General features: G+C 37.7%; 1 protein-coding gene across 1 annotated transcript; it reads left to right on the forward strand.

Annotated features, from left to right (window-relative positions):
• The first annotated feature begins 381 nt into the window (after positions 1-381).
• Positions 382-18,536, forward strand: LOC126856078 (laminin subunit alpha). Its single transcript, XM_050604255.1, has 29 exons — positions 382-775; positions 2,702-2,848; positions 4,137-4,544; positions 4,784-4,997; positions 5,259-5,468; positions 5,542-5,814; positions 5,898-6,035; positions 6,224-6,496; positions 6,675-6,974; positions 7,237-7,395; positions 7,475-9,824; positions 9,974-10,477; positions 10,554-10,785; positions 10,879-11,587; positions 11,794-12,020; positions 12,116-12,875; positions 12,983-13,260; positions 13,396-13,583; positions 13,777-14,314; positions 14,398-14,528; positions 14,620-15,463; positions 15,589-16,132; positions 16,204-16,296; positions 16,419-16,604; positions 16,724-16,890; positions 16,960-17,202; positions 17,288-17,447; positions 17,565-17,792; positions 17,967-18,536. Exons 1-29 carry the CDS (start codon positions 563-565, stop codon positions 18,233-18,235), a joined length of 10,986 nt encoding a protein of 3,661 aa, XP_050460212.1. The 5' UTR covers positions 382-562; the 3' UTR covers positions 18,236-18,536.
• Positions 18,537-20,238: the final 1,702 nt, after the last annotated feature.

Here is a 20,238-nt window from a genome sequence, read left to right on the forward strand (position 1 = left end):
TTCTTATAAATAAACATTTGTTCTTGGAAAATTTCTAATTAGATTATATAATACATAAAGCCATATACGAAAATTTATATAATTTGAATATCTTTAAAAAATATGAAAAACTAAACCTCTATTTCTACTCTTTTTTTTGGTTTTTTATTACTTTTGTTTTATTATTTTCGTACCTTAAAAATATTGGATAAATTAAAGTCAAAAATAAAAATTGATAGTAAAATGGATTTTTGAGGATCAATTATAAGCAGTTCAGAGTACCCGAACTTGCTTCAAATTTCCAAACGGGCCCCGAACTTCGACTTGAAGACCACTGATTTCTTCCACCCCCACCGAGTTCTTTTCATCCGGCGAGTCGACGGCACTGGATAAACTCCGGTTTGGTCCAGACAGTCGACATCAAGAAGGCGCGCAAGCATCATAGTCTCTCTCGGAGGAACAGGAGAGAGAAAGAGTGTGGCAGTGAGTGCGTGGAGGGAAGACGAAATTGAAGAGAAGAAGAAAGGAGAGGAACGATTTCACGAAGAAACTTGAGAAGCTATCTCTTTCTGCCGCTGGCAGGATGCGCTTGCCGGCGATCCTTGCCGGCCTCTTGCTGGTCGTTCGGCTGTCTGGAGGCGAGATCCTGACGCCGCCGTACTTTAATTTGGCCGAAGGCAAAAAAATCGTTGCCTCGGCTACGTGCGGCGTCGACACCACCGGTCCGGAACTTTATTGTAAACTTGTTGGCGCGAACGCTGATCAAGACGAAGATATAAATCTGATCCAGGGTCAGGTAAGTGCCAGCGTTAAGAAAGAGAAAGCAATATTGTGAGGAATATTTTTTTAACAATATATCTGTGATTTCAATATTTTTAACATAATTTTTTTTAATTATATATTTTTTATCTTTATAATAATATGTTATGTATAAATAAATTTATATTGATTAATAAATTTATTGATTATTATTAGATCGATATGAATTTTTATCCAGAGATAAAAATAAATAAAAAGATTCGCATATTTTTCTTTTTTTCTCGACTTTTAAATTAATACTTAAATATAATATTGATTCTTAAATGACTTGCTAAGGTTTATAAGTTTGTATATTAATACAATCAAAATCGGTTATAATGAATATTATTATTATTATATTGTATATCGAAAAAATTATGATATATTTTTCTCTACTATTCGCACCAAACTGTATCTATTATCATTAGATTTTATCAATCCAAGAGTTTATCGGCTTCGACGCTTACTCTCAACTACTTCTCTTTCTAATCCCCTTTCGACAGGAAACTATATATATCATCAAAATACAACATTCGTAAACATTTATAATTATCTGAACATGCTTTCTCAGTCTCTCCATCTTAGAATTACGATAAGGAATAATCGCTTGTGACGAGGGATATGAATGAAATCGTTTATAGAAGATCAGCTTTTATCAATCAAATGGCGAATACATACACATGTATGTATATATATATATATATATATATATATATATATATATATATATATGAGTTTATTAATAAAAATTTGAAAACTCAAAATTTGACAAGTTAAAAACTGTTTCCACAAAAATTTAATCAATATTTTATATATTTTGTATATAAAATACAACATTTAATAATATTTATTAAAAAGATAGCATAGTATTTTCTCGATAAAACGTTGCTATGTGTAAATTATGTATCCTGCGGATTACAATTATAATCTCTTCGAGCATTATCATCATGTTCGCGGTAGCTTTAAAAATTAATACTCTCACGTATTAACTTACAAGCGTTTTGTCGACAAATCAAAAAACGATTACAAGGTTTCCGTAAAAAAGATTTGGCTAAAAATTAGTCGACAGGATTTATAATTGTGTTAGAAGAATAGATAGGTTCGCAGGATCACATTTCCTGCACGCATAGCGGCAATCTTTCATTGTCCCAAAGGAACGGAGAATAGATATTTATATCATGAATATATATATCACAATTCCGCTTCTATCATAATTATTAAATTATTAATCCAGCTTCTGGACCGATTAATATTTCGATCACGAGGCACTGATGTGTACGACATCATCTTCTCTTTACCCTTCTGTATAAATAAAAAAAAAAGAAACCGCAACGAGAGGTCTGATAAAACGGAAGATACGGATGACCTCTCGATAACACTTGATCGTTCATTCGTCGAAAATTAAGAGACTTTCTGATGTCACGGATGGTCCACATAGATTTCGAAAAGAAAAATCTCTTCACATTTACTTCATGTATCTATCTTTTGATGTTTCTTCTTAATATTTTAATATAATGTGGCAACAGATCAATAAAATACAAGAGACAAGTTTCTCTCATTTTGTTTTGATTTTAAGTTCACTTTATATTTATAATTTGCGACAAAAATTTAAGATAGGAATATTCTATTTATTTCTATTTATTAATTCTATTTATCTATCTATCTATTTAATTCTATTTATAACTTTGTTGTGTTGTATTTTAATACATATATGTGTGTGTATCCCGTATTCTAATATATGCGTGCAAATTTTGTTTATATTGTTTTTATTTTTTTGAAAGTGTTTTTTCTATATTATGAATTTTTTGCATGAATTTAATAGATTATAGATTTTCTAAAAAAAAAACTTTATATAGTCTAAATTAAATTTGATTAACTGATTCTTTTCTTTTTAATGTAGCATGTAAATTTTGTTTTACTTCAGGTATGCGATTATTGTGATCCTGATAATCCTGAGAAGAGGCATCCACCCGAATATGCGGTTGACGGCATGGAAACTTGGTGGCAGTCGCCGCCTTTATCCAGAGGGATGAAGTATAACGAAGTGAATCTAACGATTGATCTAGGACAGGTAAACTTCTATTATATGTATAAAAACTCGTACAAGAGTTATATATGCCAAAACTTTCGTAGCGTTTATTAAAAAGATTTGTGATTCATACAAGAGCGACAGGAAATGATGAGAAACGCGATCCTTTTATCGACGACATAAATATTTCTATCGTATAGAGTAGGCGTTTTCCTGCAAGTGGGAAGATTTATCTTTAATTCGCTTCCGGAGAATGATGGAAAGTTCGCGTTTCGAAGACAGAAACGAGAGAAAATGAAACAATTTCATCTTTAACGATACCTTCATTATTTTAATTGTTGAAAAATTGTGGCATATTTTTCCTGAAATTTCTCACTAATTGTATTTTTTTATGAAGAGATAAGTTAACAATTGTTAAAAGTGGCACTTTTTCAACAGTAATTATAAGCATTAAACTATTGTTTACGCATAAATTCGATTTAAAAAAATATAAAGTATTGATATTTTTTTTATATAATTTTTATTAGCAAGTATATGTATAATATACATGAAAGATTTTACATAGTTGAACGTATCTGAATTTGATTTAATTCTTGCAATGCATTAGCTGTTATCATAAGTTTAACTTCGTAACTGCAACGCACGCGGAGCTTGTCGTCCCTCTGCTAATCATCTTCTTAGAAAGGCTCATTTACACCGACGTTTTATCGTGTCTGTTCTTCTTTCTTCCTCTTTCTATTATCTACACTTCTCTTTCTTTAGATTATCTGTGTAAGCGATTTTTTAAAAATCATATTTTGTTTCTCATTAATTCGATATATTATTATAAATCCATATTCTTTAGTTTTTTAAACCTATGTTATGTCAGAAGACGATAATTTTCTCTCTTTCTCTCTCTCTCTTTCAAGTCTGCTAGTTCATACAATTGAGATTTCGCTGGCACCGAAACCCTGTATGGCACACATCTGGCATTCAGTCTCAGGTTTTTTACCCTTGGTTCCTATTATTCTGCCTCAAATAACGAGAACACACAAAGCGGTTCTAATTGTAAGCTTCTAAAACTATAAATTTAACAAGTGATGAATTCCTCCGTGAAATAATGTAACAATTAATACGATAAGAAGATATTTATTTCGACAAGAATTAAAAGTTTATGTATGGGTATTCACAAAATGTTTATTTAAAAAAATATATATATATATATATATATATATATATATATATATATATATATAAAGAATAAATCGAGAAAGTGGAAAGAAAAATTTTGATTCGAATATGTAGATATGTATATGTGATTTTTTAATTTGGTTTTCTTGTTTTATGGAAGGAATTCCATGTGGCTTACATTTACATACGAATGGGCAACTCTCCCCGGCCAGGGCTCTGGATCCTGGAGAAGTCGAAGGATTACGGCAAAACTTGGTCGCCCTGGCAATATTTTTCGGATTCTACCAGTGACTGTCTGACATATTTCGGTGTGGACAGCCACAAGCCGATTACTCGAGACGACAGCGTAATTTGCACAACCGAGTTCTCGCAGGTTGTCCCGCTCGAAGGCGGTGAGATTCCGATTTCGATTTTGAACAACCGGCCCTCGGCGAAGCACTACTTCAATTCGACTCTGTTGCAAGAATGGACGCGGGCAACCAACGTCCGTTTTCGCTTTCTTAGAACGAAGAATTTACTGGGTCATTTGATGTCCGTCGTTCGTCAGGATCCCACTGTTACGAGAAGAGTAAATGATTTTGTTTATGACTTTTTGATATATTATATATTTAATTTTAATGCTTATTAATATTTATACAAATTTTCGTTTAGCGATACAAAAACAACAAAATGAAGATTTAGAAGAACTTGTTTGTAATTAAAATCCCACATGTAATATATATAAATATATATATATATATATATATATATATATATATATATATATTTTACAGCTCGATTTATAAAAATATTATTTGCCTTTTGCAGTACTTTTATTCAATCAAGGATATCAGTATTGGCGGCCGCTGTATGTGCAACGGACATGCAGACACCTGCGACATTCAAGATCCCAATATGCCAAAGAAATTAGTTTGCCGATGCCAGCACAATACTTGCGGACCTCAATGCGCGACTTGTTGCAAAGGCTTCGAGCAGAAAAAGTGGCAACAGTCCACGGCATCTAAAAAATTCACATGCGAACGTAAGAATAATTTATTTTCTTGTTCTAGAAAAAAATGTACTGTTCTAATATAATAAATCATAAATTATATCCACAATAGTAAAATTTATTACAGGAACTGTAAAAATATGAAGAATGTTAATTCTTTTGTTTGCTCTGTAAATTATTTTGCTATAATAACAAAACTGATTTTTATTCCTTCGTCAATGTAATTTCAGAACATCTACTTGGACTCTCTTTAAAATTCTCTTTTATTTAAATATATATTAAATTATTTTGCAGCCTGCAATTGTTTCGGACACTCGGACGAATGCATTTATGATCCGGAAATGGACGAGAAACACTTGTCGCTGGACATTCACGGTAATTACGAGGGCGGTGGTGTATGTCAGAATTGTAAGCACAATACCGAGGGCATCAATTGCAACCGCTGCAAACCCAGGTTTTATAGGCCTCGGGACAAACCGCTCAATGCGACCGACGTATGTCAACGTAAGTCCTTGACTTGAATTGTGAATTAATTTTGCGATATTTTTGAATATTACTTTTCGCATATTTAATTTAGCTTGCGACTGTGATCACTTTTATTCGACTGGAAACTGTGCCGACTCTACCGGGAAATGCGAGTGTCGGAAAGAGTATGCACCGCCGAACTGCGACTCCTGCAATTATGGATACTTCGGCTATCCCACTTGTCGACCCTGCGAGTGTCACTTGCAGGGCACCGACGGTTATCACTGCGAAGCGACGGACGGTTATTGTCCCTGCAAGCTGAATTACGCCGGCCACTATTGCAATCTATGCGCGGAAGGATATTACAAGTTCCCCGATTGCTTACGTGAGTGAATCTCTTTAACATTGATTTGTATTTTGAGAGATCTTTGATCATTAAATTATTTAGGAGATTAATTACGATTTCAGCTTGCGCCTGCAATCCTCTGGGCGCCCTGAACGACGTCTGTGATGTGGTGTCCGGCAACTGCACGTGCAAAAACAACTATGGCGGTAGGACGTGCGACATTTGCGAGAATGGTTACTTCAATTATCCTCTTTGCACATGTACGTCAGCATTTTAATTATTGCTAAGTATGTTGCAATTTAACTATCACATTTCATGAAAATTACTATATCGATATACATATATAGTTATAAACAAATACGCGTTCAAATTATTTTAAATAATTTTCTTGGCATTTAATAAAGTTTCTACGAGACACAGATTCTAGAAAATTTGATAAATCTTACAGATTGCAATTGCGATGCGCGCGGAACGGAACCCGGTATTTGCGACAAGAGTGACGGTGTTTGCTTGTGCAAGGAAGGATACGGCGGCGTTAGATGCGACCAATGTATTCCTGGATACTACGGCTATCCCAACTGCAGACCGTGCAACTGCAGTTCTGTTGGTTCATCTACTATCAGTTGTGATTCCGTGGGCAAGTGCTCGTGTCTCGCCAATTTCGCCGGAAGGACTTGCGATCAATGCAGTCCAGGATACTATAAATATCCGGAATGCATCGGTATGTGAATCGTGCCGTAACTACATTATATAAAGGAATATCTTAATCGAATTTCTCTGTACAGTATTTTGTTATCTTTAAATATCTTATTAATTTCTGAATTATTTTGTATTTTATTTTATATATTAATTACGTATTATTAATTAAATTTCTCGTAATTTTTTTACTTTCTCTCTAGCATGTAATTGCGACAGTCACGGCTCGATCGGCGTGTCTTGCGACGGTGAAGGTAAATGTCAATGCCGCGAAAACTTTGACGGTATCCACTGTGAGCAATGCAAAGAGGGTTACTACAACTTCCCCACCTGCGAGGGTTGCAATTGTGATCCGGCCGGCATAGTCGCAACTTTTCAAGGTTGCGGTTCTCTTCCGCCCGGCGAACTTTGCCAGTGCAAAGAGCGGGTCGAGGGCAGGATATGCAATCACTGCAAGCCTTTATATTGGAATCTGCAGCCTTACAATCCGGATGGTTGCGAAGGTGTGGACTTATGTCTATATTCTTGGGTTAATAATTGTGTTGTAAAATTATAGAATATATTATAAATTTATATTATACAATATTAAATTATCATCGTAACATTACATTACACATTGTGTAAAATAATAATAATATAAAATGATATAAAATTTATGAAGTTAAAAACAATCGTATTTTCTTAATACAAAAGAAACGGTTATATGCATAGAAAAAGTTTTATATTATAATTTTGTTATATAAAATATATATTTGTATTCAAAAGAATGTCAGTGTAACATTCCCGGAGTCATTGGCAGCATTGGCGAGTGCGATACTAAGACTGGACAATGCATTTGCAAGCCCGGTGTGATCGATAGAGGATGCAGTCGATGCATTGATGGAACGTACAATCTTCAGGAGAGCAATCTCTTTGGTTGTTCGGGTAAGTCGAATCGGTTACTTTTTATCCTGTAATCAATTAAATATGTAATGCAATATCTGCAATTTCACTTTTAATTAAGATTGTGCCTGCGATGTCGGCGGTTCCGTGAATCTGATTTGCGACAAGCAGACCGGCCAGTGTCCTTGCCAACCGCGGGTGACCGGTTTAACGTGTAAAGAACCCTTGAAAGCGCATTATTTTCCTACTCTTCATCAATACCAATACGAGGCTGAGGATGGTAGAACCCCCAGTGGCAGCGCTGTTCGCTACGGTTTTACAGAAGATCTCTTCCCGGGCTTCAGTTGGAAAGGTTACGCCGTGTTTTCCACTCTGCAAGATGAAATCGTGCTGGGTGTGGGCATCGGCAAGTCTTCGCTCTACCGGATGGTTTTGCGCTACGTGAATCCCAACAACGAGCCAATCCTCGGCACCATCACTATCACTCCTGATAATCCGACCGAAGTGGAACAGCAGTTTAAAGTCAACTTCAAACCAACTAGCCAACCATCCTTCGTAACAGTCGCTGGAGCGCATGGCAATCATCCGTCGCCTATGGTGATGGATCCTGGACATTGGTCCATCAAAATCTCCACGAAAAAGAGTTTGTTCCTCGATTACTTTGTTCTATTACCGTCTGAATATTATGAGGGTGGTATATTAACGCAGGATGTGAATATACCCTGCGAAATTGGCTATAGGGGACTTTGTAGGCACTATGGATATCCAAATTTGACGCGGTTTGACTCTGTTCATGGCGGCGGCGGTTTTCTCAGTGAGAACAATGTCCGAATTCCATTGACTGAATACTACACTGATCGCGAGACTTTGCAGGAGATCGGCGAGGATGAGGTACCGCTCATCAATAATCAGCAAGAGGAAATTCATTTTGAACTGAGAATTAGTAAACCTGGTCCCCATGTCCTTGTGGTAACTTATGTGACTCCGCGAGACGAACAGTCTACATCAGTGCTGTTAATCGAGGCCAATACCGTCGGTAAGGGCAAAGCCACTCTAAATCCTTGCAGATATACTAGTACCTGCCGACAAGTCGTCACCGATACTTATGGTAAGGTAGCCATCATGAATTATCCGTCGAACTATGTCAGTTTGGTGCTGACCGGTGAGCCGACTTCGAATGTCGCGATCGACTCAATAGTAGCGATTCCGTATTATCAATGGTCGCTGGACTACGTAAAACCCAAGTCCATATGTGTGAGGAAGAACGGCAAATGTGTACAGGGACAGTTTCCTGGCGCTGCTGACGCTAAGAAGATCGAGTTTGAGACGTCCAGCGGCGTTTTTGAGGCCAAATATCGACCTTCTGGTATTTATGATAACGCTACTAAATTGATCTATTTGGGCGATGGCGACACGATGGTGGATATTCACGCGAATGTGTCTCAGCAAGGTGATTACGTCTTTGTGATACAATATTATCAACCAAATCATCCTGAGTTTGAATTGGACGTACTGGTGCAGAACGGCAAGTTTTATGAAGCGAAGGTGCCGGTTCCCCATTGTCCCAGTAACAGCGGCTGCCGCAGCATCGTACGACAGATCGATGGTGGTGGTACCAGATTTCAGTTAATCGAAAATTTTGTGCTGACGCTGAAGGAGCCCGGCGATGGCCGCGGCATCTGGCTGGATTATGTCCTAGTGATCCCGGCGGATCAATACAACGAAAAGATCCTCAGCAAACTACAATTCGACCGGACCAAAGAGTTTATCAAGCGCTGCGGCAGTAATCATTTTCATATCAATGTCACTGAGAACGGTTTCTGCCGCGATTCCAGCTTTTCGCTGACGGCCAATTACAACAACGGTGCATTACCGTGCAACTGCGATGTCGAAGGTTCCACCAGTTTCGAATGCGACAAGTTCGGCGGTCAGTGTCCTTGTCGGCCGAATATCATTGGCAGGCGATGCGAAATTTGCCGGACCGGTTTCTATGGTTATCCCAGATGTAGACCGTGCAACTGTCCCACGACAGCGATCTGCGAACCAAATAGTGGTAGGTGCATTTGTCCGCCACGAGTGACAGGTCATCGATGCGATCAGTGTGAGGTCGGCACTTATGGATTCCATCCGATTGTTGGTTGCGAGGAGTGCAACTGCTCGCCTCTGGGCGTTTTAGACGGTGATCTGCAGTGCGATCTATTTGACGGCAGCTGCCGTTGCAAGGAGAACGTGGTGAGCCGTCAGTGCGACCGCTGCCGTGCCGGTTATTCACAATTCCCGCACTGCGAGCGCTGCGACTGCGATTCACGTGGCACTACCGGTGATATCTGCGATCAGTATACAGCTGAATGCTTCTGCAAGGCAAACGTCCAGGGCCTAGCGTGTGATGTGTGCCGTGAAGGCACCTTTGATATTCAGGCCGACAACGAGGAGGGCTGTACCAAATGCTTCTGCTTCGGCAAAACCACCAGGTTTTTATATTTTGCTATTACAATTATATTTTATGACTATATTTTCTGTTCTTTTTCTATATTTTTTAATTGTTTAGAAAAAAAAATGTTATATATATGTATGTATGTATGTCTTAGACTGCAATAAAATATTATCATTTATTCATCAGATGCGCCTCCGCAAGCCTCTACTGGACTCACCTCATGGATATGGACGGCTGGGAATTAGTCGCGCCCATAGATAAGAACGGTAATTTTACTAATCTGGTGACTTACCCTGTGGAGAATGCCACTTCAATTATAGTCTCTCTCACTACTAATGACACCTTTGAGAATGTTGTCTATTTCTCTGCGCCCGACACTTACCTCGGCAAAAAGTTGACCTCCTACGGCGGCTATTTCAATTACACCGTCTACTATAGTACGGGACCCTTCGGCAAGGCTGTCAGCGCTGCGGATGTAGTTTTTCAAGGTGCCGATACTATTCTATTTTACTATTCTGACGAACAGCCGCCATCTTTTATGAATTTTGGATCGTCCGTCCGTCTCGTCGAGACTAACTTTTTGACTAGCAATAGACTCAGCGCTACGAGAGAACAATTTATGGTAGTTTTGGAGAATTTACGTGGAATATACGTGCGTGCTACTTATTGGAATCCAAGCATCATGGCATCGTATGTATTCGTGACGGCTCCATATATGTATCGAAATATCGATGAATCTTACTTTTTTTTAAAAATATTTTTACAGATTAGCGTACGTAACTTTAGATGTCACAACAGAACAGTATTCAGCTCAATATAGCGTTCCAGCTAGCAGTGTCGAACAGTGCCAATGTCCACCTAATTATCAAGGATTTTCATGTGAAGAATGCGCACCGGGATATTATAGAGTAAAATCAGGATTGTACGGAGGATATTGCGCGCCGTGTCAGTGCAATGGCCATGCAACCATATGCGATGTAAGCACCGGGATTTGTCAGGTAAATTTAAGGGAATTTTCTCCTTACATTACAATACAATTTCCAGAGTTTTTCGATGAACGCTTATAATTTTCTTTCTCTAATATTCCGCAGAATTGCAAAAATGGCACCACCGGCGACCATTGCGAGTTTTGTGAACAGGGCTATTACGGTAACGCTACAGTGGGAACACCGTCAGATTGTCTGATTTGTGCGTGCCCGCTGCCGGTCGCCTCCAATAACTTTGCCACCGGCTGCGAAGTGAATGACGAGGGCAATAAGATTAGCTGTGACTGCTTGCCTGGATACTACGGCGCCCGTTGCGAGGCTTGCGCTGCGGGATACTATGGCAATCCTGAGGTGTACGGCGAGCACTGTAAGCTATGCGAGTGCTCTGGCAATATCGACACCAATCAGATCGGCTCGTGCGACAGCATCACCGGTCAGTGCTTACAATGTCTAAATAACACCTATGGCGAGGCGTGCAATTTGTGTGCGCCCGGTTACTTTGGCGACGCTGTGGAGCGAAAGGACTGTCGCAGCTGCATGTGCGACGAATGCGGGATGGAACATTGCGACAGCTACAGCGGCCAATGCTTCTGTCAAGAAAACGTGATCGGCGAGCAATGTGACCGCTGTGCACCCGATCATTATGGTTTCAACGCCTGCGAAGGCTGCAGGGCTTGCGATTGCGGGCCAGCTTCAGAGAGCAGCCAGTGCGATGAGAAGACGGGACAGTGCAAGTGTATGCCGGGCGTCACTGGTCGCAAATGCGATCAATGTATCCAGGGATATTGGAACTACGGAGTGGACGGATGCACATGTAAAATCGCTTCTCTTGAGTCATTATTTGATCACTGTTCATATAAAGATCATTAATAGTAAATTTTATTCAAGCACAAAGAAATTATGTTAAATAATTAAATTGAGTTTTAGAGCGTTCAATAATTATTACGTTGAGCAACATAATTCCTTATAATCGAAATTTGTTCGAATTAAAATTAGAATCGTCATATATATCTATTTTAGCTTGCGAATGTCATACTGGTTATTCCGTCGGCGTATCTTGTAACACTACCACTGGTCAATGTACTTGTCTGCCTGGTGTAATTGGTGAAAAATGCGACCATTGTCCGTATCGACATGTGCTCATCCCGGCACAAGGCTGTTTCTCTTGCGGTTCTTGTACGGGAAATCTCCTAGATGTGACGGATGAATTGGAAGATTTATTGGAACCCGTCTTGCGTGAATATAGTGTAAGCAAAAGAAATAATATCTCTAATATATTAATATGCACATATACAAAACAAGCATGTATATAACTTGAGACGTGTCTCTAATGTGCTTTCAGACCGTTGCGGAAGGTTACTTTACGAATCAACGACTTAAGTTTATCAATGATACGGCCAACGAGCTTTACCCCGAAGTTAAATTGCTAGATCCAAGTCGAGTAAACTTGCTGCCATTACAGGAGAAACTACAGAGATTAGAGAACGAAGTGTACAATCAAAAACGACAGATTGATTTCACCGCCGAAGACAGTGTCAAATGGAAGAACGATGCGGAGAACACGCTGCGGGATATGAATATCCTGGAGGAGGATGTGGTGCGCAAGATCGATTTGGTAAATCTGATAGTATCGGAGGTGCAATCATTGGCATTGAACATTGAATTAGGAACAGGCGCCAAGATCGATAATGCACTAAACGAAGCAAAGGAGATTCTGAAGAAGATCAAAGATGTTTCCTTCGTCAAATTCCGGGACAATGCCGTGGACCAAATGGACCAGGCCAACATCTTGGTTTCCGAGATGCAACAATACAACTTTCCGGTCAGCAATTTGAGTCTCGCTGCGTCCGATCTCAGCAACAAAATCAAGAACGCCAGCGCCAAAATGGATGATCTATTAGATATTGCACAGACGGCTCAAGAACGGGCCAGCGTGGTCGATAAATTGAATCGAGAGAACAGAATTGCAGCACAGACCGGCAACTTGGACGTGGTGAAAAACTACACGGCTGAAGCAAGGGAGGACTTAGAAGCCGGCGAGCAGCTCAATAGAAATGCCAGCCAATTCCTTAACGACGCTAAAGCCAACATCGATATTCTACGTAAGTGTCATTTCTTCTTGATCTTGCTTGATCATGCTTTGAGAATGATTTGATAAAAATAATTGCGGAAATGATTATAAAAGTGATGAAAATTTTTTCTTTTTCAGAAACCAACGTCGTTAGCGACACGGCTGCTCAGTTGAACAATACCATCATTCACAACGATCAAATGTTGTTCGATGTGGCTGAGACGGTGCAAAAGGCTCACTCTCATGCGGCATATTTGTACAATCGTTCATTAGAACTGGACAGTTTGCTAACCGATACTCGAAATACTAACGCGGTAAGAGCCGTTTCGGCATATAGGGACATCGAAATCGCGATTCAAGCTGCGAAAGACGCTGCGGACGACGCTATAATTGCTGCTGAGAATGCAACATTGCTAGTACGGAGTTTTCATAATCAATATACTACATTTATTATATAATCTTTATTTATTTTAATATTTTTTATTTTATTTATTTTATATAGATTAGAGAAATTTTAATCAATTTATTTATGTATATAATTTTATATTCAGTCCGATGGAATCGAACAAAAGATGCTAGATTCTCGGCAAGAATGCTTTAAGCTATTATCCGCCGCACAACTCGCTCTAACGAAAACAACGGGACAGCCTGAGAACGATTTGCGAGATGCAAGAAACAATGCGACTCTAATCGATAACCAAAATAAACGCAACAAGGAGCTTCTCGATTCTATTGACAAGTACTATTTTCTTTCAGTATTTCAATTCTAAGAAAGAAAGAGAAAAAGTCTCATTTTATCTTCTATAAATATATAAAATTATTTAAAAACATTAAATTTATATATAAAGTAAGTATTGAGAGGCTTATAATAATTTATCATTTACGTTACAAATATAATATTTTATTATTTGTACGTCGTAATACAATTTTAGGACCATCGGCAATATCCCTTCACAATCGTCCTCAATCGCGCATGATGCCATGGATCAGGCGGTGAATGTTGAACGCAACATCAAATTTGCCATCGACAACATGAATGGTATTGTGGATCGGATTCCGGAAGATCTGCGAGAGACGAAGCAGCTATCGAAGAATACGTCAGAGTCGATCCGCGACATTTCGCAAGCAAACAAGCAGCTAGATATTGTCGACAAAGTGATGCCAAATATTACTAATCTGCTAAATAGCCTAAATGACAATCAAAAATCAATCGATACGATCGGGAATGATCTGCAGAGCAAAATCGAGGCTCTAAGGAATAAGATTGCGAACGCACGAGAGCTGGCAAATCGATATAAGACTGGCTTAACTTTCTACAGAAACACCACTTTGGAATTGAAGAATCCAGAGAGTCTGCCGTTGTTGGCCACATCTACGAAGATTTCCCTGTATTTCAGGACCAACAAGACTAACGGTTTTCTATTGTACCTCGGTAACGAGGAAAAGACGAAATTACCGCGTTCTAAGACGGTGAGTCTGATAGCGAATTTGATGAAAAAATCATAAAAACTTGGACAAAAGAAGAAAAATAATAACGATTTTATATTTTGCAGCATGATTTTATGGCGCTTTTGATCGAGAGTGGATATCCTGTACTTATAGTTGATCTAGGATCTGGACCCGAAAAGATAATTCATAATAGATTCGTATCGGATAACGTGTGGCGGCAGATAATTATCGATAGGTTAATAAGTCATTTAGCTTTATTTGATTCGAAATTTAATATCTCTTAATATATAATTTTTTATCAATGCTCCTTAAACTTTCTCTTCCAGGACCGGCAAGAACGTCAAGTTGATCGTCCGCGAAGACATCGGTGAAGGCAAAGATATGTTATACGAAAAGGAGCGAGTGCTGCCAGGCTCCTATTACATCTTCAACGTGGATCAGGAATACTCGAAATTGTTTGTCGGTGGATATCCGTCGTCCTTCCACATTCAAGACGCCGTGACCGCGTCTTCATTCGAAGGAGAGATGGAGGAGCTGATGATAGGTGATATACCGGTGTCCTTCTGGAACTTCGTCGATGGCGAGAACAACCGAGAGAGTGCACTTGAACGTGACAAACTCATCAACTTTGCGCCGAGCAGAGGATATCGCTTCGATCGACACGGATACGCTATCCTCAGTAAGAGGAGTTCGCAAATTACACCGGATACCAGAAAATTCATTATCAAACTATCTTTCAAGACCTTTGCGGAAGACGGACTAATTTATCTAATGGGCAAGGGCAAGCAATTCTTGTCGCTGGAGATAAGAAACGGCCGAGTGTTGTATCAGTTTGATCTTGGCGAGGGTGAAATTGCCATGCAATCTCTCGACAAATATAATGATGGTAACTGGCACACTTTGGAGGCCATCAGACAGGATACAATGGGTGCGCTTAAGATCGATGATCACACAGTCGCATCGAGACAAGAAAAAGGAATCATCAAGCCTTTAGTCACATCGGATCATATTTATTTCGGTGGATATCCGCCTAATGCAAAACATCATTATCAATCAGTCACCAATAGCGGCTTCGAAGGTTGCATTGACGATGTTGTCATCCTCGACACTTCAGTCGATCTTACTCGCAACGTGCAGGCATTCGGAGTCCTGCCTGGTTGTCCAGTCAGGGTAATTTCTATTATTTGCGAAATGTAAAATAGATTGCAAAATACTTTAAATTTCTATTTGAACAACTCCTAACTTCATGAATTATTATTCAACTCTTCGCTAACTCTTCAAATTATTTCTTTCAGTTTGCTAGCCTCGTCTCCTTTGAGAAAAATATGCCCGGTTACGTAAGGTGGCGCAACTTGGCGTCTGATGGTCTTCAAGTGAATCTTAAATTTAAGACTTTGGCCAACGATGGTCTGATTTTCTACGCAACCAGCGATCATCAAGAAAATCCGGCCAATAGTTTCTTGTCGCTGATAGATGGTCAACTGGTATTCAATAGCCAAGGCGAAGTGCTCAGGACCAGTACGTCGGACGTCAAGTTCAATGATAATGAGTGGCACGTAGTGACCGCCACTCACAGCCAATCAGCTCTCAGCCTCGACATTGACGACACGAAGAGCTATAGCACCGATTCCGCACCGCCACCGCTGCATTTCCTTTACGGCAGTCTTTACATCGGTGGACTGCCATCGACTGTCTTGACTCTCAATCTTATTGATCCTGTGCCCTTCGTCGGTTGCATTGGCGATGCGACCGTTAACAGCGAGATCATTGTCAATTTTGCCAACACAACTGAGAGGCCGCACGCATTCCTCGGAAAGTGCAAGGGCGGCGATCAAACGCGTACGTTACAATATCACGAATCATCCTTAAGCTAGTTCTATATTTAATCGCTTTGATTTATCTTGATTTAGCCTTGCCACCGGTCGTCGAACCCGAGATTTTGCCACCATTACTGCCGACAGAAGTTCCTGATGAGGATACGGTGGAATCGTCGACTCAAATCAGTAAGCAAAACAAAGTTATAATAATAATAAATGAAGATTTTTCTCAAGAAATAAAAATCATACTCTATCATATCATGAATATTCATAAGACAATGATGTAAGACAAAAAACACAAATTTCAGATATCGTAGACGTTGACATAGAGAAAGATGACGAGTGGGAAGAGCCTAAGTTGGAAGGGCGAAATAACGCTGATAAATACGATATCACTACCACGACCACTACACAGCAACCTCAAACTATCGATGAATGTCATTTACCATACTATCCGGCTGTGGATCCCGATGTCAAAAATTCTTGGCGATTTGGTATGCATTTTTAAATAAATAGAAATATTTTCAGATGGAAATATTATATTAATCTGACAAACTTATGTCAATTGATGTTATAAAATTTTTCAAATAAAATTCTTAATAATTTTTTTTAGGCGTTGCAAAAAACAGTAGATTAGAATATAGGACGCTAAAAGGAAGATACAAGGACGATTACGATTTCCAAATAGACATAAAAACAACGGCGGACAATGGTATTATATTCTACGCTTCCGGTCTTAATAATGCGAACTTGATCGCCGTGTACGTGCTCGACGGAAAGGTAACGAAGCACTTTTATTTGCATAGCAAAACCGTTCCTTATTTCTATCTTGAAAAATAATTGTTTAAGGTTCATTACATATTCAACTGCGGAAGCGGTTCGGCGTTATTGGAAAGCAGTAAAAAAATCAACGATAACGAATGGCATATAGTGGTCTTCAAGAGACAAGGTAATTTTGGCTCATTGACTGTGGACGAAGAGGACCCAGTGACGGAATACTCGCTGGGAGACGCGACAACTATCAACGTCAATCCACCGTTTTTCGTGGGTGGCGTTTTGCCAGAAATAGCCAGCATTGCGTATACAAACATTGTGAGATTGCCAGATTAATTTATCTTAAAAAAAAAATTTTAAGATTTCAAGAATATATGATACAAATCTTTCGAATCTCTTTCAGGGTATCAATAGGACATTTAGCGGCTGTTTAGCAAATTTCATGATGAACGGACAAACTGTCGGAGAACCGTCGGAGAAAGTAGGTGTAATACCTTGCTCGAAGAGAGTCGAGTCTGGTCTCTTCTTCTTCCCAGGAAATGGCAGTAACTTGTACAAAGCAGGTGAGGATTCAAACGTACCAAATAATATCACAGAAAAGCATATTAAGCGATAAATATATATCGTACAGTTAATCAAAAATTATCAATCGAAACAAATATTTTGTTGTTAATTTCCAGTCGACCGATTTAGCGATCTGGGCCAGGTCGACATTCAGATGGATGTAAAGCCGCGCTCGACGTCTGGACACTTGTTATCAGTGCATGGTAAGAAAGACTATCTTGTTCTGGAGATGATCAACGGTACCGTCAAGTTTATCGTGAGGACACAAAAGGGCTCAATCGAAACCTCATATGAACCGACGAAACCAAACTCTCTGTGCGACGGTCACTGGCACAATATTAGAGGTATGAAGTCATATAATAATTTCACCTTTCTACAGAACATAAAAAAATTAATTTCCAAAATCATAATTTTTTAATTTTAACATTTTTTTTTTAAATGATTTGGAATCTGCTTGTATTAATTAAAACTTAATTGAAATAATTTGATTTTTACGGTTTTTTTTTTTTTCTAAATAGCCGTCAAACAGAAGAATGCGGTATTGTTGTCAGTTGATCATAAACCGGTACCACCCGGAATAAGCGGTAAAAATATGGGCAGAGTCTTATCAAGACAACCGATATATATCGGTGGCCACTTGCTCCTGAGAAGAGGATTACAAGGCAGCACCTCGCAGGCTCAATATGTTGGCTGTATCAACAACATTCAGATCAACTCGAAAACCATCGGCATCAGGCCTGAGCGAGCCTACGGACAAGTAGTCGCTGGTGTGTGCCCAACTATTTAAAACGATTAAAAGGAATTCCAACAGACGACGAGAATTTAAATCGAGAATGAAATAATTTGTCCATTTTTTTCTCAAAGTATCATTGTCATTAATAATTTCTATAATGCCTACGCAAAAAATAACATAAATAAGTTCGCGTGAAAAAAATCTGAATTTATAGATCCGTTAGTTTTTCTCTTGGCGAAAAAATGTTTTCTTAATTCTCCAAAGAGTTATGTGAAAAGTTACTTATATAAGATAAAGAAACTCATTGTTTGTAACACACCAAAGATATGATTTAATAAAAAAGAGATATAAGTTATATATATAATAGAAAAATTTTTATACAAAAAAGGATGCAAACCAAAAACGAGATTAGAATATTTATAAAATTCATAATATAAAATTCTTAATCTTTATGAACATCTTTATGAACATCAATCTTATGAACATATATATATATATATATACATACACGACGAGATGTATAGGAATGGATGAGTATATTCAATCAGAAGAGATGGATTTTGTATTATTAATACAATTTATTAGATTTTGAAAAATTACAAAATGTATTTACAGAGTATTATAGATTATCTTATAAATATACATTAATCTTTTCCAATTCGCGTTTTATCATTGGTGTTTCATCAAACAATTAAAAGAAAGAATAAAATTATTTACTTTGTAAAATAAAAAGTACATTAACCGATCTCTTTAGAAAATATACATTAATCCTTACTGGATATCGCAATATATGTAAAATAAAGATATTCTCGCTACGTAATATGCATTAAACACTAAATAGGAATTATTTTCAAATACTAAAAATAATATGACTTTAAATGCATTTGTAGAATAATTTGTAAAAATAATAAATTGATCGCTTTCGCTGTTAACTGTATTTTGCACATACATACACACACACATACTCACAATTTCATTTTTATTTTATACAATAATATACACAGGCATTATGTATATACATATATCGGATATCGAATGCAATCACTTTTGTTGCTATAATACACTACATTTTATACACACATAGTCATTTTTATTATTTTACACACTGGCATTTTATTACATCTATACATATATCGAGTACCGGACGAGTGATGTATATATGTATCTTATACTTTGTGGATCATCGCGCACTCGGCACATTTTGTAAATAAATCCAAATTCCATAAACTATAAATCCTCAAAAATTCATTTTCGGTTCGGAGTATATATTTTTTTTCAGTCTTGTGGCACTCTTAAAATGTTAATAAAAAAAGTCATCATTCTTAAACAATACTTGCCTCTTTGTCAAAATGTGTACAACGTTTTGCTACAAAATGATCGCATCTCAAATAATTTGCAATTTTATATGCGAACATATTATAAGCAAGAGATTTAAAATTTGATGAAAATGTGAATAAATGTCCGTTTGTAAATGCATGTCTACCTGTAAAAATCATGCCATAATATAGCGCGAATTATATATGATCTGTGCTGTTAAAAAAAAATAGAGAGAATCGTAAAAGTGCAATTGTGAAAATTACATGTACAAAAATGAAGATTGCGTTAATTTAACAACAAAATAAATTACGTTTTCCAAAAAACAATTGATAAAAAAATCAGGTAAACGTCAAATCCGTAATTTAGAAAATAATGCATGCATAAAACTTCTTTTTTATTCAAAAAGTTTTGAGAAAAAATAGTTTTTTATTGCAAAATAATGGTCGTAATTGCATTTGATATTTGAAAGATTTAAGTATCGAAAGAGTATAGCAAAATAATATCATTTACTAAAAGCCATAATTCACTACTATAAAAGCGATTCTTGCAACGTCAAACGCCAACATTTCGCAATTTACTGTTGATATGCTGTATTTAATGCAGATCATGCGCATATTATTTGTTTAATTGATTCAATCATTTCCATCTATCGCATAATTCAAAACAGGATTTGCGGATTTTTTTGCGAGTATCACTCGCACAATGAGAAAAAAATAAAAATATAAGGTATATTAAATCAC

The sequence above is a fragment of the Cataglyphis hispanica genome, chromosome 17 (assembly GCF_021464435.1).
Source record: "Cataglyphis hispanica isolate Lineage 1 chromosome 17, ULB_Chis1_1.0, whole genome shotgun sequence".
NCBI classification, from domain to species: domain Eukaryota; kingdom Metazoa; phylum Arthropoda; class Insecta; order Hymenoptera; family Formicidae; genus Cataglyphis; species Cataglyphis hispanica.

What these genes read in the sequence shown, in the direction of transcription:
- LOC126856078 (XM_050604255.1), top strand. Translation starts at nt 563, where the DNA reads ATGCGCTTGCCGGCGATCCTTGCCGGCCTCTTGCTGGTCGTTCGGCTG. An exon ending in TAACGATTGATCTAGGACAG is followed by an intron (nt 2,849 to 4,136) that starts GTAAACTTCTAT and finishes GTTTTATGGAAG; the next exon opens with GAATTCCATGTGGCTTACAT. An exon ending in GCATTGCGTATACAAACATT is followed by an intron (nt 17,203 to 17,287) that starts GTGAGATTGCCA and finishes AATCTCTTTCAG; the next exon opens with GGTATCAATAGGACATTTAG.